Source organism: Pseudophryne corroboree, chromosome 1 (assembly GCF_028390025.1).
Source record: "Pseudophryne corroboree isolate aPseCor3 chromosome 1, aPseCor3.hap2, whole genome shotgun sequence".
Taxonomy (NCBI): domain Eukaryota; kingdom Metazoa; phylum Chordata; class Amphibia; order Anura; family Myobatrachidae; genus Pseudophryne; species Pseudophryne corroboree.
The window spans coordinates 495345605-495371599 of NC_086444.1; the positions used below are offsets into that span (position 1 = coordinate 495345605).

Below are 25995 nucleotides of genomic sequence, written 5' to 3' on the forward strand. Positions count from 1 at the left end.
CTCTGGCGAGAAAGGAAGATCCCCGTCCTCTTTTGGATTTATGCGACCGAAAGGACTGCATCTGATAATGTGGCGTTTTCTTTGGCTGTGAGGAAACATAAGGTAAAAAAGCGGATTTACCTGCGGTAGCTGTGGAAACCAGGTCCGTGAGACCTTCCCCAAATAAGTCCTCACCCTTGTAAGGCAAAACCTCCATATGCCTCTTTGAGTCTGCATCACCCGTCCATTGGCGGGTCCACAGGGCTCGCCTAGCAGAAATCGCCATGGCGTTGGCTCTGGAACCCAGTAGGCCAACGTCTCTCTGAGCATCTCTCATATATAGGACAGCATCCTTTATATGACCCAAGGTCAGTAAAATGGTATCTTTATCCAGGGTATCAATGTCAGCAGACAAGGTATCTGTCCACGCTGCTACAGCGCTACAAACCCAAGCCGACGCTATCGCCGTTCTGAGCAAGGTACCAGTATGTGTGTAAATTGACTTCAAGGTAGTCTCCTGCCTGCAATCAGCAGGATCCTTGAGGACTGCGGTATCTTGCGACGGCAGCGCCACCTTTTTGAATAAGCGCGTTAACACCTTGTCCACCCTGGGTGAGGATTCCCACCGTATCCTGTCCTTAGCCGGGAAAGGATACGCCATAAGAATCCTTTTGGGAATCTGCAGTTTCTTGTCTGGAGTTTCCCAAGCCCTTTCAAACAACTCATTTAACTCATGGGAAAGGGGGAAAGTAACCTCCGGTTTATTTTCTTTAAACATGTGGACCCTCGTGTCAGGTACAGAGGGGTCATCCGTGACATGCAACACATCTTTTATTGCAATAATCATATAATGAATACTTTTTGCCAACTTTGGCTGCAACCTCGCATCATCGTAGTCGACACTGGAGTCAGAGTCCGTGTCGGTATCAGTGTCTGCTATTTGGGATAGTGGGCGCTTCTGAGACCCAGAAGGGCCCTGTGACACAGTAAAAGGCAAGGATGGACTCCCTGCATTTTCCCTGGACTCCGCTTTGTCCAACCTTTTATGTAATAAATTCACATTTGCATTTAAAACATTCCACATATCCAACCAATCAGGTGTCGGCGTTGCCGACGGATACACCACACTCATTTGCTCCACCTAGAAGAGCCTTCCGCTTCCGACATGCCGACACACGCGTACCGACACCCCCACACACTCCAATCTGGAAACGCGTACCGACACCCCCCAAATATCCAATCTGGAGACAGTCCCCCAATAAGGCCCTTTGGAGAGACAGAGAGAGAGTATGCCAGCACACACCAGTGACGTGCGGTGAGGTCAATGGCTGGTGAGGCACTGGCAAATAACAGTGTCGGAATTACACCAATGTACAGTGTATGAACCCGATGGTTCTGTGGGCATTATACAAAGGTACAACAGTATCTACTGTATACAAAAGCTGTGCCTAGGGAGGGCAATCCCAGGTGTATTTTTCAATCCTGGGGTACCCGGGATTGGCTAGGGTAAAAAAAGGAATAAGAAATACTCACTCTCCTCAGGTCCAGCTGTCGGCGAGTCTGGTCGATGGTGCTGTCAGCAGGTTTGGGCAGCAGTGCTGTCAGCAAGTCTGAGCTGCAGGCGGCGGGTGACCTCTAACATCACATCACATTATGCAGTGCGCACAAATGGGGGCAGGGGGAGCTGGGCAGCATCTGAGCCATATGCTGTACCAGCTCAGACACTGCCCAGTATTAAATAAAAGCATTGGCCTGAATCCCGTTATTGGAAGCTCATACCACATGGTATGAGCCGAAATTCACATTATAGCACACGGTATGAGCTGAAATTCACATTATACCACATGGTATGAGCCGAAATTCACATTATACCACACGGTATGAGCCGAAATTCACATTGTAGCACACTGAATGAGCCGAAATTCACATTATAGCACACGGTATGAGCCGAAATTCACATTGTAGCACACTGAATGAGCCGAAATTCACATTGTAGCACACTGAATGAGCCGAAATTCATATTGTAGCACACGGTGTGAGCCGAAATTCACATTATACCACTGAATGAGACAAAATTCAGGGAGAGTGACAGCAGGGACATTGGGACAGGGAGAGTGACAAAGAGAGAGACAGCAAGGGCATGCAGCAGCGTTCATCTCTGCATATGCTGAGGGCCGTCCAGCATATGTTTGGCCTCCTCCCGATGCGTCCGCAATTTAATTGCGGACGCATCAGATCTAGGGTGACGTCACGCAGCCGTCCCGAAAATGGTCCTGGTCCACCCCCGTTCGCCTCGCTGCTGCTCCAAATGCCCGCCGCTGTTAGTCACACTGCATTGTGGATACCTGAGCAGCCACTGTGCAGTCGCTGCGCATGTGCAATTTGTGCCATGAGCTAACTGCACTGCGAACCGCTATTGCGGCCGGGTCTGAATGACCCCCTATATTTTTTACATTTACATCATACTGGATGGGGAACTAGATATATAAACATAGAATAGAATTAAAAATAAGAATTTACTTACCGATAATTCTATTTCTCGGAGTCCGTAGTGGATGCTGGGGTTCCTGAAAGGACCATGGGGAATAGCGGCTCCGCAGGAGACAGGGCACAAAAAGTAAAGCTTTAGGATCAGGTGGTGTGCACTGGCTCCTCCCCCTATGACCCTCCTCCAAGCCTCAGTTAGGTACTGTGCCCGGACGAGCGTACACAATAAGGAAGGATTTATGAATCCCGGGTAAGACTCATACCAGCCACACCAATCACACTGTACAACCTGTGATCTGAACCCAGTTAACAGTATGATAACAGCGGAGCCTCTGAAAAGATGGCTCACAACAATAATAACCCGATTTTTGTAACTATGTACAAGTAATGCAGATAATCCGCACTTGGGATGGGCGCCCAGCATCCACTACGGACTCCGAGAAATAGAATTATCGGTAAGTAAATTCTTATTTTCTCTATCGTCCTAGTGGATGCTGGGGTTCCTGAAAGGACCATGGGGATTATACCAAAGCTCCCAAACGGGCGGGAGAGTGCGGATGACTCTGCAGCACCGAATGAGAGAACTCCAGGTCCTCCTTAGCCAGGGTATCAAATTTGTAGGATTTTACAAACGTGTTTGCCCCTGACTAAATAGCCGCTCGGCAAAGTTGTAAAGCCGAGACCCCTCGGGCAGCCGCCCAAGATGAGCCCACCTTCCTTGTGGAATGGGCATTTACATATTTTGGCTGTGGCAGGCCTGCCACAGAATGTGCAAGCTGAATTGTATTACACATCCAACTAGCAAAAGTCTGCTTAAAAGCAAGAGCACCCAGTTTGTTGGGTGCATACAGGATAACAGCAAGTCAGTTTTCCTGACTCCAGCCGTCCTGGAACCTATATTTTCAGGGCCCTGACCTCATCTAGCAACTTGGAGTCCTCCAAGTCCCTAGTAGGCGCAAGACACCACAATAAGCTGGTTCAGGTGAAACACTGACACCACCTTAGGGAGAGAACTGGGGACGAGTCCGCAGCTCTGCCCTGTCCGAATGGACAAACAGATATGGGCTTTTTTGAGAAAAAAACCACCAATTTGACACTCGCCTGGTCCAGGCCAGGTCCAAGAGCATGTTCACTTTTCATGTGAGATGCTTCAAATCCACAGATTTGACTGGTTTTAAACCAATGTGTTTTGAGGAATCCCAGAACTACGTTGAGATCCCACAGTGCCACTGGAGGCACAAAAGGGGGTTGTATATGCAATACTCCCTTGACAAACTTCTGGACTTCAGGAACTGAAGCCAATTCTTTCTGGAAGAAAAATCGACAGGGCCGAAATTTGAACCTTAATGGACCCCAATTTGAGGCCCATAGACACTCCTGTTTGCAAGAAATGCAGGAATCGACCGAGTTGAAATTTCTTCGTGGGGCCTTCCTGGCCTCACACCACGCAACATATTTTCGCCACATGTGGTGATAATGTTGTGCGGTCACCTCCTTTCTGGCTTTGACCAGGGTAGGAATGACCTCTTCCTGAATGCCTTTTCCCTTAGGATCCGGCGTTCCACCGCCATGCCGTCAAACGCAGCTGCGGTAAGTCTTGGAACAGACATGGTACTTGCTGAAACAAGTCCCTTCTTAGCGGCAGAGGCCATAAGTCCTCTGTGAGCATCTCTTGAAGTTCCGGGTACCAAGTCCTTCTTGGCCAATCCGGAGCCATGAGTATAGTTCTTACTCCTCTACGTCTTATAATTCTCAGTACCGTAGGTATGAAAAGCAGAGGATGGAACACATACACCGACTGGTACACCCACGGTGTTACCAGAACGTCCACAGCTATTGCCTGAGGGTCTCTTAACCTGGCGCAATACCTGTCCCGTTTTTTGTTCAGACGGGACGCCATCATGTCCACCTTTGGTAATTCCCAACGGTTTACAATTATGTGGAAAACTTCCCCATGAAGTTCCCACTCTGCCGGGTGGAGGTCGTGCCTACTGAGGAAGTCTGCTTCCCAGTTTCCATTCCCGGAATGAAACACTGCTGACAGTGCTATCACATGATTTTCCGCCCAGCGAAAAGTCCTTGCAGTTTTTGCCACTGCCCTCCTGCTTCTTGTGCCGCCCTGTCTATTTACGTGGGCGACTGCCGTGATGTTTTATCCCACTGGATCAATACCGGCTGACCTTGAAGCAGAGGTCTTGCTAAGCTTAGAGCATTATAAATTTACCCTTAGCTATATTTATGTGGAGAAAAATCTCCAGACTTGATCACACTCCCTGGAAATTTTTTCCTTGTGTGACTGCTCCCCAGCCTCTCGGGCTGGCCTCCGTGGTCACCAACATCCAAAACTGAATGCCGAATCTGCGGCCCTCTAGAAGATGAGCACTCTGTAACCACCACAGGAGAGACACCCTTGTCCTTGGATATAGGGTTATCCGCTGATGCATCTGAAGATGCGATCCGGACCATTTGTCCAGCAGATCCCACTGAAAAGTTCTTGCATGAAATCTGCCGACTGGAATTGCTTCGAAGGAAGTCACCATTTTTTTACCATGGCCCTTGTGCAATGATGCACTGATTTTAGGAGGTTCCTGACTAGCTCGGATAACTCCCTGGCTTTCTCTTCCGGGAGAAACACCTTTTTCTGGACTGTGTCCAGAATCATCCCTAAGCACAGGAGACTTGTTGTCGGGATCAGCTGCGATTTTGGAATATTTAGAATCCACTCCTGCTGTTGTAACAGTATCCGAGATAGTGCTACTCCGACCTCCAACTGTTCCCTGGACTTTGCCCTTATCAGGAGATCGTCCAAGTAAGGGATAATTAAGACGCCTTTTCTTCGAAGAAGAACCATCATTTCGGCCATTACCTTGGTAAAGACCCGGGGTGCCGTAGACAATCCAAACGGCAGCGTCTGAAACTGATAGTGACAGTTCTGTACTACGAACCTGAGGTACCCTTAGTGATAAGGGCAAATTTTGGACATGGAGGTAAGCATCCCTGATGTCTCGGGACACCAGATAGTCCCCTTCTTCCCGGTTCGTTATCACTGCTCTGAGTGACTCCATCTTGATTTGAACCTTTGTAAGTGTTCAAATTTTTTTTAGATTTAGAATAGGTCTCACCTAGCCTTCTGGCTTCAGTACCACAATATAGTGTGGAATAATACCCCCTTTTCTTGTTGTAGGAGGGGTAATTTAATTATCACCTGCTGGGAATACAGCTCGTGAATTTTTTCCCATACTGCCTCCTTGTCGGAGGGAGACCTTGGTAAAGCAGACTTCAGGAGCCTGCGCAGGGGAAACGTCTCGACATTCCAAACTGTACCCCTGGGATACTACTTGTAGGATCCAGGGGTCCTGTACGGTCTCAGCGTCATGCTGAGAGCTTGTCAGAAGCGGTGGAACGCTTCTGTTCCTGGGAATGGGCTGCCTGCTGCAGTCTTCTTCCCTTTCCTCTATCCCTGGGCAGATATGACTCTTATAGGGACGAAAGGACTGAAGCTGAAAAGACGGTGTCTTTTTCTGCAGAGATGTGACTTAGGGTAAAAACGGTGGATTTTCCAGCAGTTGCCGTGGCCACCAGGTCCGATGGACCGACCCCAAATAACTCCTCTTCCTTTATACGGCAATACACCTTTGTGCCGTTTGGAATCTGCATCACCTGACCACTGTCGTGTCCATAAACATCTTCTGGCAGATATGGACATCGCACTTACTCTTGATGCCAGAGTGCAAATATCCCTCTGTGCATCTCGCATATATAGAAATACATCCTTTAAATGGTCTATAGTCAATAAAATACTGTCCCTGTCAAGGGTATCAATATTTTTAGTCAGGGAATCCGACCAAGCCACCCCAGCTCTGCACATCCAGGCTGAGGCGATCGCTGGTCGCAGTATAACACCAGTATGTGTGTATATACTTTTTATGATATTTTTCCAGCCTCCTGTCAGCTGGCTCCTTGAGGACGGCCCTATCTATAGACGGTACCGCCACTTGTTCTGATAAGTGTGTGAGCGCCTTATCCACCCTAAGGGGTGTTTCCCAACGCGCCCTAACTTCTGGCGGGAAAGGGTATACCGCCCATATTTTCTATCGGGGGGAACCCACGCATCATCACACACTTCATTTAATTTATCTGATTCAGGAAAAACTACGGTAGTTTTTTCACATCCCACATAATACCCTCTTTTGTGGTACTTGTAGTAGCAGAAATATGTAACACCTCCTTCATTGCCCTTAACGTGTGGCCCTAATAAGGAATACGTTTGTTTATTCACCGTCGACACTGGATTCAGTGTCCCTGTCTGTGTCTGTGTCGACCGACTAAAGTAAACGGGCGTTTTAAAAACCCCTGACGGTGTTTTTGAGACGTCTGGACCGGTACTAATTGTTTGTCGGCCGTCTCATGTCGTCAACCGACCTTGGCGCGTGTTGACATTATCACGTAATTCCCTAAATAAGCCATCCATTCCGGTGTCGACTCCCTAGAGAGTGACATCACCATTACAGGCAATTGCTCCGCCTCCTCACCAACATCGTCCTCATACATGTCGACACACACGTACCGACACACAGCACACACACAGGGAATGCTCTGATAGAGGACAGGACCCACTAGCCCTTTGGAGAGACAGAGGGAGAGTTTGCCAGCACACACCAAAAACGCTATAATTATATAGGGACAACCTTATATAAGTGTTTTCCCTTATAGCATCTTTTTTATATATTTCTAACGCCAAATTAGTGCCCCCCCTCTCTGTTTTAACCCTGTTTCTGTAGTGCAGTGCAGGGGAGAGCCTGGGAGCCTTCCCTCCAGCCTTTCTGTGAGGGAAAATGGCGCTGTGTGCTGAGGAGATAGGCCCCGCCCCTTTTTCGGCGGCCTCGTCTCCCGCTCTTAACGGATTCTGGCAGGGGTTAAATATCTCCATATAGCCCCCGGAGGCTATATGTGAGGTATTTTTAGCCAAAAAAGGTTTTCATTTGCCTCCCAGGGCGCCCCCCTCCCAGCGCCCTGCACCCTCAGTGACTGCCGTGTGAAGTGTGCTGAGAGGAAAATGGCGCACAGCTGCAGTGCTGTGCGCTAACTTAAGAAGACTGAGGAGTCTTCTGCCGCCGATTCTGGACCTCTTCTCGTTTCAGCATCTGCAAGGGGGCCGGCGGCGAGGCTCCGGTGACCATCCAGGCTGTACCTGTGATCGTCCCTCTGGAGCTAATGTCCAGTAGCCAAGAAGCCAATCCATCCTGCACGCAGGTGAGTTCACTTCTTCTCCCCTAAGTCCCTCGTTGCAGTGATCCTGTTGCCAGCAGGACTCACTGTAAAATAAAAAACCTAAGCTAAACTTTTCTAAGCAGCTCTTTAGGAGAGCCACCTAGATTGCACCCTTCTCGGCCGGGCACAAAAATCTAACTGAGGCTTGGAGGAGGGTCATAGGGGGAGGAGCCAGTGCACACCACCTGATCCTAAAGCTTTACTTTTTGTGCCCTGTCTCCTGCGGAGCCGCTATTCCCCATGGTCCTTTCAGGAACCCCAGCATCCACTAGGACGATAGAGAAACTTACTGTACACGTGCATCCAGGAAGACAGCGGGCTGCAGGGGACGTCAGACAACTGAAGCATCCATGAACGAGATTCATCTCTGGAAGCAGCAGGGAGTCTTGGATAGTGGAGGGAGGGGAGGTGGAGATCAGAGGGAGCAATAGCTACAGGACACAGAGCTGCACAAGCCGCAAATCTTTGGGGAAAGGGGTGGAGCCTAATGCTGAGTGGGCGGGGCTTAAATCGCGGCTGTGGAATGCAGCATAAAAATGCCAAAAAAACCCCTGCATGTGACACAAAGGAGGGGCCAGTGTGTGAGCACCCTCATCTCTCCTGTCACACTGGCTGCTGCCACACACCCAGCCTCCTCCTGCACTCCGGGACTCGCATTGTACAGCTGGCCTGCTTCCCACCATAGCAGGCAGAAACAATGTGTAAGCTATATATGAGAACCGAGGATCAACACTGTGACAGCTGGCTGCAGTCACAGCTCAGCACTGCCCAATCACATCTGCTTCCCTGACAGGGGCGTACCTTGATGTGGGCTGAAGGCACGTCCCTGTCACTGAGAGGCAGATGTGCTAGTGCCGCTTCGCCTCACTTTTATCAATGGGCTTTCCAGCCTGCAGCTTGGCCCTGCCCGCCCCCAGCCTTAGCTAGCTTTCTGTTATCAGCGTGAGGCACGGCTCTTGCTGCCTCCCATCAACTCTTGGTTATGTTTTCTCAGCAGAAATAGTAGAGAAAAATACAAAGCAGAAATCTATAACACAGAATCTGTGTTATAAATAGCTTCTTTGTATTATTTTAATCTCTATGACAGGGGAGGCACTGCCTCCCCTGACTGCACGTCCCTGGCACACACCCAGGAAAACAATTTCCCAGACACACAGCGCTTTAATATTATTCAATATACCTTCACTGCCAAATTAAGTGCCCCCCCCCCCCCCCCCCCCCTCTTTTTAAGCCCTCTGTCACCGTGTTCAGCAGGGGAGAGTCCGGGGAGCCAGCTTCTCTGCAGTGTGCTGTGGAGAAAATGGCGCTGGTCAGTGCTGTGGAATCAAGCTCCGCCCCCTCAGCGGCAGGCTTCGGTCCCGCTCAAAAATTCAATACTGGTGGGGGATTTGTATATATATATTGTCTCCGCAGCCCATATATACTAAAATGCCAGCCTAGAGGTTTTATATTGCTGCCCAGGGCGCCCCCCCTGCGCCCTGCACCCATCCGTGCCTCAGTGTGTGTTGTGTGTGGGAGCAATAGCGCGCAGCGTTACCTCAGTGAAGATCAGAAGTCTTCTGCCGCCTGTGATGTCTTCTTTCTTCTAATACTCACCCGGCTTCTATCTTCCGGCTCTGCAAGGAGGACGGCGGCGCGGCTCTGGGACGAACGGCGAGGGTGAGACCTGCGTTCCGATCCCTCTGGAGTTAATGGTGTCCAGTAGCCTAAGAAGCAGAGCCTATCACTTAAGTAGGTCTGCTTCTCTCTCCTCAGTCCCACTATGCAGGGAGCCTGTTGCCAGCAGGGCTCCCTGAAAATAAAAAACCTAACAAAATTCTTTTAATCAGAGAAACTCAGGAGAGCTCCCCTGTAGTGAACCCAATCTCCTCTGGGCACAGGATCTAACTGAGGTCTGGAGGAGGGGCATAGAGGGAGGAGCCAGTGCACACCCATTCTTAAGTTCTTTATAGTGCCCATGTCTCCTGCGGAGCCCATCTATACCCCATGGTCCTTACGGAGTCCCCAGCATCCTCTAGGACGTAAGAGAAATAATGGAAATCTTCTAACAGATCTGCACACAGTAGGGACCTGTATTCGACATGGCTAGATTGGAGTACTGATAGTGACTAGAGGGGTTCATAGTAGTGCAAAAGTGACTGCAGGGGTTCATGGTAGGAGTATGTGACTACAGGAGTTCATGGTACTGAATATGCAATTGCAGAGGTTCATGGTAGGAGTACGTGACTGCATGCAGAGTTCATAGTAGTGAACTCTGTGACTGCAGTTCATGGTAGTGCAACTGTGACTGCAGGGGTTCACGGTAGGAGGATGTGACTGCAGGAGTTCAAGAAAGTGAGTATGCGATTGCAGAGGTTCATAGTAGTATGTGAATGCAGGGGTTCATGGTAGTATGTGACTGCAGGGGTTCATGGTAGTTAGTATGTGACTGCAGGGGTTCATGGTAGTTAGTAAGTGACTGCAGGGGTTCATGGTAGTTAGTAAGTGACTGCAGGGGTTCATGTTAGGGAGTATGTGACTGCAGGGTTTCATGGTAGTGTGTATGTGAATGCAGGGATTCATGGTAGTATGTGACTGCAGGGGTTCATGGTAGTTAGTATGTGACTGCAGGGGCTCATGGTAGTTAGTATGTGACTGTAGGGGCTCATGGTAGTTAGTAAGTGACTGCAGGGGCTCATGGTAGTTAGTAAGTGACTGCAGGGGCTCATGGTAGTTAGTATGTGACCGCAGGGGTTCATGGTAGTTAGTATGTGACCGCAGGGGTTCATGGTAGTTAGTATGTGACTGCAGGGGCTCATGGTAGTATGTGACTGCAGGGGCTCATGGTAGTTAGTATGTGACTGCAGGGGTTCATGGTAGTTAGTATGTGACTGCAGGGGCTCATGGTAGTTAGTAAGTGACTGCAGGGGCTCATGGTAGTTAGTATGTGACTGCAGGGGTTCATGGTAGTTAGTATGTGACTGCTGGGGCTCATGGTAGTATGTGACTGCAGGGGCTCATGGTAGTTAGTATGTGACTGCAGGGGTTCATGGTAGTTAGTATGTGACTGCAGGGGCTCATGGTAGTTAGTAAGTGACTGCAGGGGCTCATGGTAGCTAGTATGTGACTGCAGGGGATCATGGAAGTTAGTATGTGACTGCAGGGGTTCATGGTAGTTAGTATGTGACTGCAGGGGTTCATGGTAGTTAGTATGTGACTGCAGGGGTTCATGGTAGTTAGTATGTGACTGCAGGGGCTCATGGTAGTTAGTAAGTGACTGCAGGGGCTCATGGTAGTTAGTAAGTGACTGCAGGGGCTCATGGTAGTTAGTATGTGACTGCAGGGGTTCATGGTAGTTAGTATGTCACTGCAGGGGCTCATGGTAGTTAGTATGTGACTGCAGGGGTTCATGGTAGTTAGTATGTCACTGAAGGGGCTCATGGTAGTTAGTAAGTGACTGCAGGGGCTCATGGTAGCTAGTATGTGACTGCAGGGGTTCATGGTAGTTAGTAAGTGACTGCAGGGGCTCATGGTAGTTAGTAAGTGACTGCAGGGGCTCATGGTAGTTAGTATGTGACTGCAGGGGTTCATGGTAGTTAGTATGTCACTGCAGGGGCTCATGGTAGTTAGTAAGTGACTGCAGGGGCTCATGGTAGCTAGTATGTGACTGCAGGGGTTCATGGTAGTTAGTAAGTGACTGCAGGGGCTCATGGTAGTTAGTATGTGACTGCAGGGGTTCATGTTAGTGAGTATTTGACTGCAATGGCTAATGGGTTTCGGATTGTGTGACTGGCTGGGGGGGGGGGGGACGGTGTTTGGTGGTGAGCGCAACGAAGCCCCTCGCCACAGGTTCTATTCCCACTCTTTGGATACCCAAGAGTGGGAATAGTCCCTGTTAGTCGGCATGCTGACCGGCGGGCTATTGAGTGTGCAGGATACAGGTGTTGGTATTGTGACCAGCCAGTCACATAATTGCATCCCGGATAATGGCGGTGCAGATATGACTGTATCGGTGGTTGATACTAGAGACTTGTAGTAACAAGAAAAAATTTTACATTATGTAGGTGTAACAAAGTTAATAACTGTACAGTTCTCTTCAAGAAGTTCAAAACAACTGCTTTATGCATACCTGTAACGGGGACCGTATCGTTATACATTTGGATCCTTCCACAGTATCAATCTGGCAAACAATGTATCGCTCAACTCCTGAATCAGAGTGTCTCACACTGTAAAGGCTTCGGCCTACTTTGGTTAATGAAATCTTGTCAGAAGATGAGTGATTCCAGGGAGCTAGTATGAAAGACAATCATCAAGTCCATGTAGAATAATTGAAACATTATTTAATAAATATTTAAGACTTTTGGTAAGCACCCTTAAAACACACGCATTATTTTACAATCATGGTTTGCTCTTTATTTGTTATGGATAGTCTCAAGTTAAATTTTACTCTTTAACTTTAAAAACATATAAATAAGTAATTTTTTTCTTTCAAATGATAAATCTAAACATCACAACCCAAAGAACCAGGTAATTATAAATGCTAACAATGTACTTCTGGTATGAAAAATGGGTAAAACCACTTATCTGGTTTGAAAATTCCACTATTTCATTACCGAAGAACTCTAAAAATAGTTGTATCTTGAAACGTACAGTACACTTCTTTGAGTCTACAGTATTCACCGTTTCCTTTTCAGTCAAAAGCGGATGTAGACTTAGGGGTAAATTTACTAAAGCTTCTAAAAATTAAAAGTGGGGATGTTGCCCATAGTAAACAACCAGATTCTGTCTATCATTTCTCTATTGCATCCTAGAAAATAATAGACAGAATCTGACTGAAAATGTGGACTGCACTGTAGTAGTTAGGGCATTATGACTGGATTGTAAACCACCAAACTCATGTCTGACTCCAACTACAAATACTCTGTTCAGCATCATTTGCTGGAAGTAGCCATGGAAGTTGTGACCTTTATACAGCAGCAATTCAACTTGTGTGTTCTAAGGCATGAGCTCTTGTGGGACAGGTCTCTGTTCAAGCTATTGCACACTCATGCAAATGATTCATTTAGAAATTAGCATTCGTTTAGATGTTTAAACAGAAAAATTATCTGCTAACAATATTTTCCTGAAATTAATCTGAAATGGTTTTGCATTAGGGTGACATTAAGACCCCTTTCCTATTACTTACTAAAGTTAAAAACAGGTGGTCTTAAATCCCCCGACATCCCCTTAGTAGCAAAAACAAAAAGTTCATGTTGTATAAACCCCCTCCCCCACCTGGTGACCAATGTATTTTATTATTATTTTACCCCTCCCCCATCTAGCATCATTTACTTTATATTCCCCCACCCACAACCATTATTGATCCCCCTCTGGGTCCCGTCCCCCTCCACCACATGAAGAGCGTAGCGGATCATGTGCCGGGGGCACTGTTGATCAGTCCCCCTGCTGCAACTGATATCTGCAGACAGAGATCAGCCAAATTGTACTTGTCGATGAACTAGTATCAATCGCAGGGTATCTGTGGCGCAATTCCGGAAGCGGTACTAGCGTACTCTGGGGGATCCGGGGAGCCATAAGAGGTGCAGAACGGAGCTCCTAATCTGCAAGACGGGGACAATGCAGGGCAGAGCGTTGCATTTAATGCGACCTGGCTAGGTAACATACTCTAAGGCCAACTAAGTGATTAACAGCTGCAGTTATCCAACATTTTTTTTTTTAATCTTTCCACATGTATCACCCTGCATACTGCACTCTGGCCCTCCTTCAGCAGTGATCGCACAAGCAATCACCTGCGCAGTTTCCAGATGATCAGGAAACTGCACAGAACCCATTCTGAGCATGTGCAGAACAGATCCCGAGTGATTGCACGCAGGCCACCGCAAGCCTCTTCCGCTTTCAGTGGGCAGGGATCGCCAGCATTGATGGATACAGGGGCGTGATGCCCCCGTTTTCTGGGAGTGGAGGGCAGAGGTCTGCATCTAAAGACACACAATTCTTGGCCTCGCAAGGCCCCTGCGATGGCCAGCCAGTGTAAGCTGAGGCTCACACAGCTGGCCGTTTGCAGGGAACATCGCAACCATCGGTCACAATGTTGATCCCAGGCTGCGATGCAGGTCACAGCCCCAGGATTGCAAATGCAGCAAAGAGTTGTTTAACACCTACTACTGCATTTGCATTTTTAGTGATTGCATTTGGAAAGCTGCCTGTGTGTAGATTTGCAAATACCATCACTGCTGAATGAGGGCCTTTATTCTATGCAATCTGTGTTTTCTTTTAAGAAATTATAAAATAGAAAAAAATAAGAATTTACTTACCGATAATTCTATTTCTCGTAGTCCGTAGTGGATGCTGGGGACTCCGTCAGGACCATGGGGAATAGCGGCTCCGCAGGAGACAGGGCACAAAAATAAAGCTTTAGGGTTAGGTGGTGTGTACTGGCTCCTCCCCCTATGACCCTCCTCCAAGCCTCAGTTAGAATACTGTGCCCGGACGAGCGTACACAATAAGGAAGGATATTGAATCCCGGGTAAGACTCATACCAGCCACACCAATCACACCGTATAACTTGTGATCTGAACCCAGTTAACAGTATGACAAACGTAGGAGCCTCTGAACAGACGGCTCACAACAATAACAACCCGAATTTGTTTGTAACAATAACTATGTACAAGTATTGTAGACAATCCGCACTTGGGATGGGCGCCCAGCATCCACTACGGACTACGAGAAATAGAATTATCGGTAAGTAAATTCTTATTTTCTCTAACGTCCTAAGTGGATGCTGGGGACTCCGTCAGGACCATGGGGATTATACCAAAGCTCCCAAACGGGCGGGAGAGTGCGGATGACTCTGCAGCACCGAATGAGAGAACTCAAGGTCCTCCTCAGCCAGGGTATCAAATTTGTAGAATTTTGCAAACGTGTTTGCCCCTGACCAAGTAGCAGCTCGGCAGAGTTGTAATGCCGAGACCCCCCGGGCAGCCGCCCAGGATGAGCCCACTTTCCTTGTGGAATGGGCCTTGACAGATTTAGGTTGTGGCAAGCCTGCCACAGAATGTGCAAGTTGAATTGTGCTACAAATCCAACGAGCAATCGTCTGCTTAGAAGCAGGAGCACCCATCTTGTTGGGTGCATACAATATAAACAGTGAGTCAGACTTTCTGACTCCCGCCGTTCTTGAAATATATATTTTCAATGCCCGGACCACGTCCAACAACTTGGAATCCTCCAAATCGTTAGTAGCCGCAGGCACCACAATAGGCTGGTTCAGGTGAAACGCTGACACCACCTTAGGCAGAAAATGAGGACGCGTCCGCAGTTCTGCCCTGTCCGTATGGAAAATCAGATATGGGCTCTTATATGATAAAGCCGCCAATTCTGATACTCTCCTGGCTGAAGCCAGGGCCAGTAGCATGGTTACTTTCCATGTAAGATACTTCAACTCCACCGATTTGAGCGGCTCAAACCAATGGGATTTGAGAAAATCTAAGACTACATTAAGATCCCACGGTGCCACTGGGGGCATCACCGGGGGCTGTATATGTAGTACTCCTTTTACAAAAGTCTGGACTTCAGGAACTGAAGCCAATTCTTTCTGGAAGAAAATCGACAGGGCCGAAATTTGAACCTTAATGGACCCCAATTTGAGGCCCATAGACAATCCTGTTTGCAGGAAATGTAGGAATCGACCCAGTTGAAATTCCTCCGTGGGGGCCTTCCTGGCCTCACACCACGCAACATATTTCCTCCAAATGCGGTGATAATGTTGTGCAGTCACCTCCTTCCTGGCTTTTACCAGTGTAGGAATGACCTCTTCCGGAATGCCTTTTTCCCTTAGAATTCGGCGTTCAACCGCCATGCCGTCAAACGCAGCCGCGGTAAGTCTTGGAATAGACACGGTCCCTGCTGAAGCAGGTCCCGTCTTAGAGGTAGAGGCCACGGATCCTCCGTGAGCATCTCTTGAAGTTCCGGGTACCAAGTTCTTCTTGGCCAATCCGGAGCCACTAGTATCGTTCTTACTCCCTTTTGCCGTATAATTCTCAGTACTTTTGGTATGAGAGGCAGAGGAGGGAACACATACACTGACTGGAACACCCACGGTGTTACCAGAGCGTCCACAGCTATTGCCTGAGGGTCTCTTGACCTGGCGCAATACCTGTCCAGTTTTTTGTTGAGGCGGGACGCCATCATATCCACCATTGGTTTTTCCCAACGGTTCACAATCATGTGGAAGACTTCTGGATGAAGTCCCCACTCTCCCGGGTGTAGATCGTGTCTGCTGAGGAAGTCTGCTTCCCAGTTGTCCACTCCCGGAATGAATACTGCTGACAGTGCTATCACATGATCTTCCGCCCAGCGAAGAATCCTTGCAGCTTCTGCCATTGCTGTCCTGCTTCTTGTGCCGCCCTGTCTGTTTACGTGGGCGACTGCCGTGATGTTGTCCGACTGGATCAACACCGGCTGACCCTGAAGCAGGGGTTTTGCCAGACTTAGAGCATTGTAAATCGCTCTTAGCTCCAGTATATTTATGTGAAGAGACATCTCCAGGCTTGACCATACTCCCTGGAAGTTTCTTCCCTGTGTGACCGCTCCCCAGCCTCTCAGACTGGCATCCGTGGTCACCAGGACCCAGTCCTGTATGCCGAATCTGCGGCCCTCTAACAGATGAGCACTCTGCAACCACCACAGAAGAGACACCCTTGTCCGTGGCGATAAGGTTATCCGCTGATGCATCTGCAGATGTGATCCGGACCATTTGTCCAGCAGATCCCACTGAAAAGTTCGTGCGTGGAATCTGCCGAATGGAATCGCTTCGTAAGAAGCCACCATCTTTCCCAGGACTCTTGTGCATTGATGCACAGACACTTTCCCTGGTTTTAGGAGGTTCCTGACAAGTTCGGATAACTCCCTGGCTTTCTCCTCCGGAAGAAACACCTTTTTCTGAACCGTGTCCAGAATCATTCCCAGGAACAGCAGACGTGTCGTCGGGGTCAACTGAGATTTTGGAAAATTCAGAATCCACCCGTGTTGTTGCAGCACTAGTCGGGTTAGTGCTACTCCGTCCTCCAGCTGTTCTCTGGACCTTGCCCTTATCAGGAGATCGTCCAAGTAAGGGATAATTAATACGCCTCTTCTTCGCAGAAGAATCATCATTTCGGCCATTACCTTGGTAAAGACCCGAGGTGCCGTGGACAATCCAAACGGCAGCGTCTGAAACTGATAATGACAGTTTTGCACCACGAACCTGAGGTACCCTTGATGTGAAGGGCAAATTGGGACATGCAGGTAAGCATCCTTTATGTCCAGGGACACCATAAAGTCCCCTTCTTCCAGATTCGCTATCACTGCTCTGAGTGACTCCATCTTGAACTTGAATTTTTGTATGTACAGGTTCAAAGATTTCAGATTTAGAATAGGTCTTACCGAGCCGTCCGGCTTCGGTACCACAAATAGCGTGGAGTAATACCCCTTTCCCTGTTGTAGGAGGGGTACCTTGACTATCACCTGCTGAGAAAACAGCTTGTGAATGGCTTCCAATACCGTCGCCCTGTCTGAGGGAGACGTTGGCAAAGCAGACTTTAGGAACCTGCGAGGGGGAGACTTCTCGAATTCCAACCTGTAACCCTGAGATACTACCTGCAGGATCCAGGGGTCCACCTGTGAGCAAGCCCACTGTGCGCTGAAATTCTTGAGTCGACCCCCCACCGCTCCTGAGTCCGCTTGTAAGGCCCCAGCGTCATGCTGAGGGCTTTGCAGAACCCTGAGAGGGCTTCTGTTCCTGGGCAGGGGCTGCTTGCTGCCCTCTCTTACCCCTTCCTCTGCCCCGAGGCAGATATGACTGTCCTTTTGTCCGCTTGTTCTTATAGGACCGAAAGGACTGCGGCTGAAAAGACGGTGTCTTTTTCTGTTGGGAGGGGGTCTGAGGTAAAAAGGTGGATTTTCCGGCCGTTGCCGTGGCCACCAGATCCGATAGACCGACGCCAAATAATTCCTCCCCTTTATACGGCAATACTTCCATATGTCGTTTGGAATCCGCATCACCTGACCACTGTCGCGTCCATAAACTCCTTCTGGCAGATATGGACATCGCATTTACTCTCGATGCCAGAGTGCAAATATCTCTCTGAGCATCTCGCATATAAAGGAAAGCATCCTTTAATTGCTCTATAGTCAATAAATACTGTCCCTATCCAGGGTATCAATATTTTCAGTCAGGGAATCCAACCAGACGACCCCAGCACTGCACATCCAGGCTGAGGCGATGGCTGGTCGCAGTATAACACCAGTATGTGTGTATATACTTTTTAGGGTAGTTTCCAGTCTCCTATCAGCTGGATCCCTGAGGGCGGCCGTATCAGGAGACGGTAACGCCACTTGTTTTGATAAGCGTGTGAGCGCCTTATCCACCCTAGGGGGTGTTTCCCAGCGCGCCCTAACCTCTGGCGGGAAAGGGTATAATGCTAATAACTTTTTTGAAATTAGCACTTTTCTATCTGGGTTAACCCACGCTTCATCACATACATCATTTAATTCCTCTGATTCAGGAAAAACTACAGGTAGTTTTTTCACCCCCCACATAATACCCCTTTTTGTGGTACTTGCAGTATCAGAGATATGCAAAGCCTCCTTCATTGCCGTGATCATATAACGTGTGGCCCTACTTGAAAATACGTTTGTTTCATCACCGTCGACACTAGATTCAGTGTCTGTGTCTGGGTCTGTGTCGACCGACTGAGGTAAAGGGCGCTTTACAGCCCCTGACGGTGTCTGAGACGCCTGGGCAGGTACTAACTGGTTTGCCGGCCGTCTCATGTCGTCAACTGATTTTTGTAATGTGCTGACATTATCACGTAATTCCATAAACAAAGCCATCCATTCCGGTGTCGACTCCCTGGGGGGTGACATCACCATTATCGGCAATTGCTCTGCCTCCACACCAACATCGTCCTCATACATGTCGACACACACGTACCGACACACAGCAGACACACAGGGAATGCTCTTATCGAAGACAGGACCCCACTAGCCCTTTGGGGAGACAGAGGGAGAGTTTGCCAGCACACACCCAAGCGCTATAATATATATGGGAACAACCTTATATAAGTGTTGTTCCTTATAGCAGCTTAAATATATCAAAATATCGCCAAAAAATGCCCCCCCCCCTCTGTTTTACCCTGTTTCTGTAGTGCAGTGCAGGAAAGAGTCCTGGGAGCCTTCCTCACAGCGGAGATGAGCAGGAAAATGGCGCTGTGTGCTGAGGAGAATAAGCCCCGCCCCCTATTTCGGCGGGCTTTTCTCCCGGAGTTTTAGATATCTGGCATGGGTTAAATACATACATATAGCCTCAATGGCTATATGTGATGTATTCTTTTGCCATAAAGGTATTAAATATTGCTGCCCAGGGCGCCCCCAGCAGCGCCCTGCACCCTCCGTGACCGCTTGGTGTGAAGTGTGTGACAACAATGGCGCACAGCTGCAGTGCTGTGCGCTACCTTCATGAAGACTGAAGAGCCTTCTGCCGCCTGTTTCCGGACCTTCAATCTTCAGCATCTGTAAGGGGGGTCGGCGGCGCGGCTCCGGGACGAACCCCAGGGTGAGACCTGTGTTCCGACTCCCTCTGGAGCTAATGGTGTCCAGTAGCCTAAGAATCCAATCCATCCTGCACGCAAGTGAGTTGAAATTCTCTCCCCTAAGTCCCTCGATGCAGTGAGCCTGTTGCCAGCAGGACTCACTGAAAATAAAAAACCTAAAAACTTTTTCTAAGCAGCTCTTTAGGAGAGCCACCTAGATTGCACCCTGCTCGGACGGGCACAAAAACCTAACTGAGGCTTGGAGGAGGGTCATAGGGGGAGGAGCCAGTACACACCACCTAATCCTAAAGCTTTATTTTTGTGCCCGGTCTCCTGCGGAGCCGCTATTCCCCATGGTCCTGACGGAGTCCCCAGCATCCACTTAGGACGTTAGAGAAATAAAAATAATTATCTAGTAAGTAGCACAGCTTTAAAGCAAAATTTATTTAAATAGGAAATAAATCCACAAATTTGCCACTAAGAAATATCATAGGCTGAATAATATACTGTACATGAATGCATTTAAATACACACCAAATTTCAGGGGACTATTACGTTTTGACAGTGCTTGGGATCCCGGCGCCGGGATCCTGACCGCCGGCATGCAGTCAGCAGGGTGAGCACAAAAGAGCCCCTTGCGAGCTCGCTGCGCTCGACACTCTGCGGGCATGGTGGCGCACATTATTCTTCCTCCAGGGACACCCCAAGAGGGAGAATAGTTGGCGGTATGCCACCTGTCGGAAACCCGGCAGCTGGAATATTAAATGCCTCCTAAATTCCAGGGCAGACCCGGGTTCAGTGTGACCTGGGAATTTCCCAGGTTTTTGGTGTAGTATGAATGGGGACTCGGACTGAGACCCAGGAAATTCCCGGGTTGATAAACCTGTGTAGTACACGTGTAATTCCCAGATCGTATGTATAAAAGGGCTATAACTGAACAGTTAAATGAACAGTTAAACTAAAAGTGAACAACATCTGAAACCAGGTAATTTTAACTTAAAAGTGTAAATTTCCTTATGTTCTATTTCTAAAGCTAAAGCTTTCCTTTTACTTGTAAATCATCATGTATCACAAATTGCTATTATTCAAATCACTACATGGTATCATCTGTAAGGATATATAATCATTTAGCCAGCCTGCATCTCATCCCTCTGTGCAAATTGCACCCTCAATTATCGGGTTCACTACGATATGCCGGCGGTCGGGCTCCCGGCGACCAGCATACCGGCGCCGGGAGCACGACCGCCGGCTTACAGACAGTGTGGCGAGCACAAATGAGCCCCTTGCGGGCTCGCCGCGCTACGCGCGCCACACTATTTTATTCTCCCTCCAGGGGGGTTGTGGACCCCCACGAGGGAGAATAAGTGTCGGTATGCCGGCTGTCGGGATCCCGGCGCCGGTATACTGTGCACCGGGATCCCGTCAGTCGGCATACTGAAGACCGCCCTCAATTATCCACTCCCCTCTTATTAAAGGTGTACACACGGTGAGATCCTTGCTATGCCCGATTTTGACTATGCGATTTCCCTTGAACTCCCCCAGAGCCCAGATAGCACAGATTGTACAGATTTTGACTATCTGTGCTTGAGATTTTGTCTATGTACGTTTTTGACTAAGTGCCAATTTTGACTATACTTTTAGTACACTAGTCAAGATTGACTTGCCTGCACAGTCTATCTAGCCTTACAATACCGACCCCGCGGGAGTGCGCATCATGATCGAATCGGTATCGCAAGCTGCCTAACACCTTGAGATGTGCACTAACTTTCCTTAAGATTTTGACTATATAGTCAAAATCTTACATATTAATCTCATCGTGTGTACACACCTTCAGACTTATGAGCTCTTTTCTTATCTTTATACACTGACTGTAAAGGGGGGTGCACACGGAGAGATCTATTCTTAAAATCTAAGCACGGATCTCTCATGTGTATGCCCCCCCAGCAGTAGCGACGCGCGGTCCCGAGCGTCGCTATCGCCGGTGCTAGATTGGCCACAATCTAGCAGGTCGCTCATTTCACCGCCGGGTGAAATGAGTGCCCCCTCCTCATGTCCGCCCCCTCACTCACTGAGCGGGGGAAGAGATGTGTGCTGAGCAGTCACTGATAGATTGCTCAGTACACATCTAAGAACGTGTGTACTGGCCTTGATATCCTCAACCTGTAACCATAAAAAAAACACACATCCTACAACTATATTTCTCTCTCTCTCTCTCCTTCTGCTTCTAATAGCAGATGATATATCACCTAATTCAGGCACCACCCACATGCCCCACTCACATACAGCTGATTCACAAGAGTACAGAAATCCAGCTAACCTCATAAACATCACGTGTCTCCAATCACCTTCTAAATCACTTAAACGTGCATTATGGAGTGCACGTTGTGTCTGTAACAAATCAGCATCCATGCATGACCTCTTTATCTCAAACAACTTCAACCTTCTGGCAATAATAGTAACATGGTCCACCCAATCAATCACTGCCTCCCCTGCTGCAGTTTTGCACAGTGGTCACCACGACACACACACACACACACACACACACACACACACACACACACACACACACACTACAGGAAGTGGGGTTGGGATATTACACAATCCCATTTCTACCACATGTCCCATCACTCACATTTACAGTACATCTTTTGAAGTACATTCTATCAGGATATTCACCCCATTCTCTCTACATGGTGCTGTGATCTATCATCTATCTGTGCCACAACAACAATTTCTTGAACATTTTTCTTCCTGGCTCCCACCTATCTTATCCTCTGATATCCCCACCATCATCATAGGTAATTTCAAACTTCAATATCCCTATTAATAGTCCACATCATCCTTGTGCATCCAAACTACTCTCTTTAAGCTCCTTTTTCAGCCTCTCCCAGTGCACCGACTCCTCTACTTGTCTGGATGATTGCTGCCTTGAGTCTTATATTCACTGGACTATGCTCTATTTCTGTTTCATTAACACTTCTTTCCTTATCTTAGATAACAATCTTTTCACCTGCACGCTCTCCTCCATTACTTCTAGCTCATTTTCACTGAAGTCTACTAAGCCTCCTAAAACCCACAGAAACATTAATGCTATCCACTTTTAACAGCTTTCCACCTCTCTGCAACAACTGATCTCACCAATTTCAACATTTGCTTCTCCAGAGATTGCTGTATCACACATTACCCAAAGTCTAGAAATAGCAATCAATGAAGTGGCTCCAGCTACCCATCACACTCTATGCAGACTAAAGCCCTGGGCGACACACTAGACGACATGAACAATAACAAACTTTTTTTAAAGATCTATTGTTCATATTGTCTAGTGTGTATGCCTGAATGATGAACGATGGGCTCACCCGTAGGTCGTTCTCGTTCAGGCTTTATCTACCAAACATGCAGCTCAACTTTAACTATATCGCTGAGCTGCATGTTCGGGGAGCGCGGGGGATGATGTCACTGAACTACATCGTTCAGTGTGTATACACTGGCAATCTCCCCTAATTAGCAATCAGCGATACTGCCAGTGACTTCCTCACATATGAGACCATCTACTACTCCATTAGAAAGGTTCTGGACAATGCCAAACAAACATATTTCCAATCTATGATCTCTACTTACATTTCTAACCCCAAGCGACTTTTTAATACATTTAAATCACTACTTACCACTTACTCTCCTCCCACACACACATTTGTGGTTCTCCATCTATTGGCATGCGGGGGAGGCTAGCTGATACCTGTAGACATCCTGTTAAAGACACTATTAGTCTAACTTTATACCAAATGCTATCAATTCGGCACCCACCGACCAGGGGTACCGGGGATAGCCTGAGCTACACCCTAGCACTGGGGGGTACACACTTTCCAAGGAAACCAAAGCTGGGGTGACTAGTTGGGGGGGACCGAATGCTTTGGATGGGGGACCCCATCAAGTGTGTCCTCTGGCATTAAAACACACTAGTAAGAGCCCAGTATTGGTCCTGGTAATATATGTGGGACCCTTATGTATTCTTCCCCTTGTATTTCCAAGACCATGACCTGCTGAAGAGCCCGGTGCTGGTTTATTGAAATACGGCGGACCTATGCAACATTTTCCCGATGCTGGCTTGGCTTTTGAGGAGGGGACCTCGCATAATTTTTTCACAACTATTAACCCTTACATCCACTTACAACACAAAGCCAGCATGGATCTCACTGATCACTGCAGGCTATGCTGTAACAAGCTTGCTAAAAGGAAATGCATTGATTTGGTACATTGAGGTGGGATTTTGGTGTGAGTTTGAGCAATTTCAGAAAAACAATTCTTAGTAAATTCGAGATTTTCCATTGGTACCAATGTTATTTTAACAATGTTTGCTCCGATGGTGATTTGCCGCAATTTGGTCTGCAAAGTCAAGTTTGACATGTGATTTCCATGCAAATAGGTCATTAGTAAATTTGTGATTTGCTAAATCGCCACATTACAGGAAAAAATAAGAATTTACTTACCGATAATTCTATTTCTCGGAGTCCGTAGTGGATGCTGGGGTTCCTGAAAGGACCATGGGGAATAGCGGCTCCGCAGGAGACAGGGAAGCTTTAGGATCAGGTGGTGCGCACTGGCTCCTCCCCCTATGACCCTCCTCCAAGCCTCAGTTAGGTACTGTGCCCGGACGAGCGTACACAATAAGGAAGGATTTATGAATCCCGGGTAAGACTCATACCAGCCACACCAATCACACTGTACAACTTGTGATCTGAACCCAGTTAACAGTATGATAACAGCGGAGCCTCTGAAAAGATGGCTCACAACAATAATAACCCGATTTTTGTAACTATGTACAAGTAATGCAGATAATCCGCACTTGGGATGGGCGCCCAGCATCCACTACGGACTCCGAGAAATAGAATTATCGGTAAGTAAATTCTTATTTTCTCTATCGTCCTAGTGGATGCTGGGGTTCCTGAAAGGACCATGGGGATTATACCAAAGCTCCCAAACGGGCGGGAGAGTGCGGATGACTCTGCAGCACCGAATGAGAGAACTCCAGGTCCTCCTTAGCCAGGGTATCAAATTTGTAGGATTTTACAAACGTGTTTGCCCCTGACTAAATAGCCGCTCGGCAAAGTTGTAAAGCCGAGACCCCTCGGGCAGCCGCCCAAGATGAGCCCACCTTCCTTGTGGAATGGGCATTTACATATTTTGGCTGTGGCAGGCCTGCCACAGAATGTGCAAGCTGAATTGTATTACACATCCAACTAGCAAAAGTCTGCTTAAAAGCAAGAGCACCCAGTTTGTTGGGTGCATACAGGATAACAGCAAGTCAGTTTTCCTGACTCCAGCCGTCCTGGAACCTATATTTTCAGGGCCCTGACCACATCTAGCAACTTGGAGTCCTCCAAGTCCCTAGTAGGCGCAAGACACCACAATAAGCTGGTTCAGGTGAAACACTGACACCACCTTAGGGAGAGAACTGGGGACGAGTCCGCAGCTCTGCCCTGTCCGAATGGACAAACAGATATGGGCTTTTTTGAGAAAAAAACCACCAATTTGACACTCGCCTGGTCCAGGCCAGGTCCAAGAGCATGTTCACTTTTCATGTGAGATGCTTCAAATCCACAGATTTGACTGGTTTTAAACCAATGTGTTTTGAGGAATCCCAGAACTACGTTGAGATCCCACAGTGCCACTGGAGGCACAAAAGGGGGTTGTATATGCAATACTCCCTTGACAAACTTCTGGACTTCAGGAACTGAAGCCAATTCTTTCTGGAAGAAAAATCGACAGGGCCGAAATTTGAACCTTAATGGACCCCAATTTGAGGCCCATAGACACTCCTGTTTGCAAGAAATGCAGGAATCGACCGAGTTGAAATTTCTTCGTGGGGCCTTCCTGGCCTCACACCACGCAACATATTTTCGCCACATGTGGTGATAATGTTGTGTGGTCACCTCCTTTCTGGCTTTGACCAGGGTAGGAATGACCTCTTCCTGAATGCCTTTTCCCTTAGGATCCGGCGTTCCACCGCCATGCCGTCAAACGCAGCTGCGGTAAGTCTTGGAACAGACATGGTACTTGCTGAAACAAGTCCCTTCTTAGCGGCAGAGGCCATAAGTCCTCTGTGAGCATCTCTTGAAGTTCCGGGTACCAAGTCCTTCTTGGCCAATCCGGAGCCATGAGTATAGTTCTTACTCCTCTACGTCTTATAATTCTCAGTACCTTAGGTATGAAAAGCAGAGGATGGAACACATACACCGACTGGTACACCCACGGTGTTACCAGAAAGTCCACAGCTATTGCCTGAGGGTCTCTTAACCTGGCGCAATACCTGTCCCGTTTTTTGTTCAGATGGGACGCCATCATGTCCACCTTTGGTAATTCCCAACGGTTTACAATTATGTGGAAAACTTCCCCATGAAGTTCCCACTCTGCCGGGTGGAGGTCGTGCCTACTGAGGAAGTCTGCTTTCCAGTTTCCATTCCCGTAATGAAACACTGCTGACAGTGCTATCACATGATTTTCCGCCCAGCGAAAAGTCCTTGCAGTTTTTGCCACTGCCCTCCTGCTTCTTGTGCCGCCCTGTCTATTTACGTGGGCGACTGCCGTGATGTTTTATCCCACTGGATCAATACCGGCTGACCTTGAAGCAGAGGTCTTGCTAAGCTTAGAGCATTATAAATTTACCCTTAGCTATATTTATGTGGAGAAAAATCTCCAGACTTGATCACAC

General features: G+C 48.1%; 1 protein-coding gene across 1 annotated transcript in view; it reads right to left on the bottom strand.

Annotated features, from left to right (window-relative positions):
* The window catches only part of VPS13A (vacuolar protein sorting 13 homolog A), a 747194-nt gene that overhangs the window by 193873 nt on the left and 527326 nt on the right, over positions 1-25995 (bottom strand). Inside the window, exon 45 of the mRNA XM_063913834.1 lies at positions 11846-12006. Within this exon, the coding sequence (XP_063769904.1) occupies positions 11846-12006 (161 nt within the window). The remainder of the gene's footprint in view (positions 1-11845; positions 12007-25995) is intronic.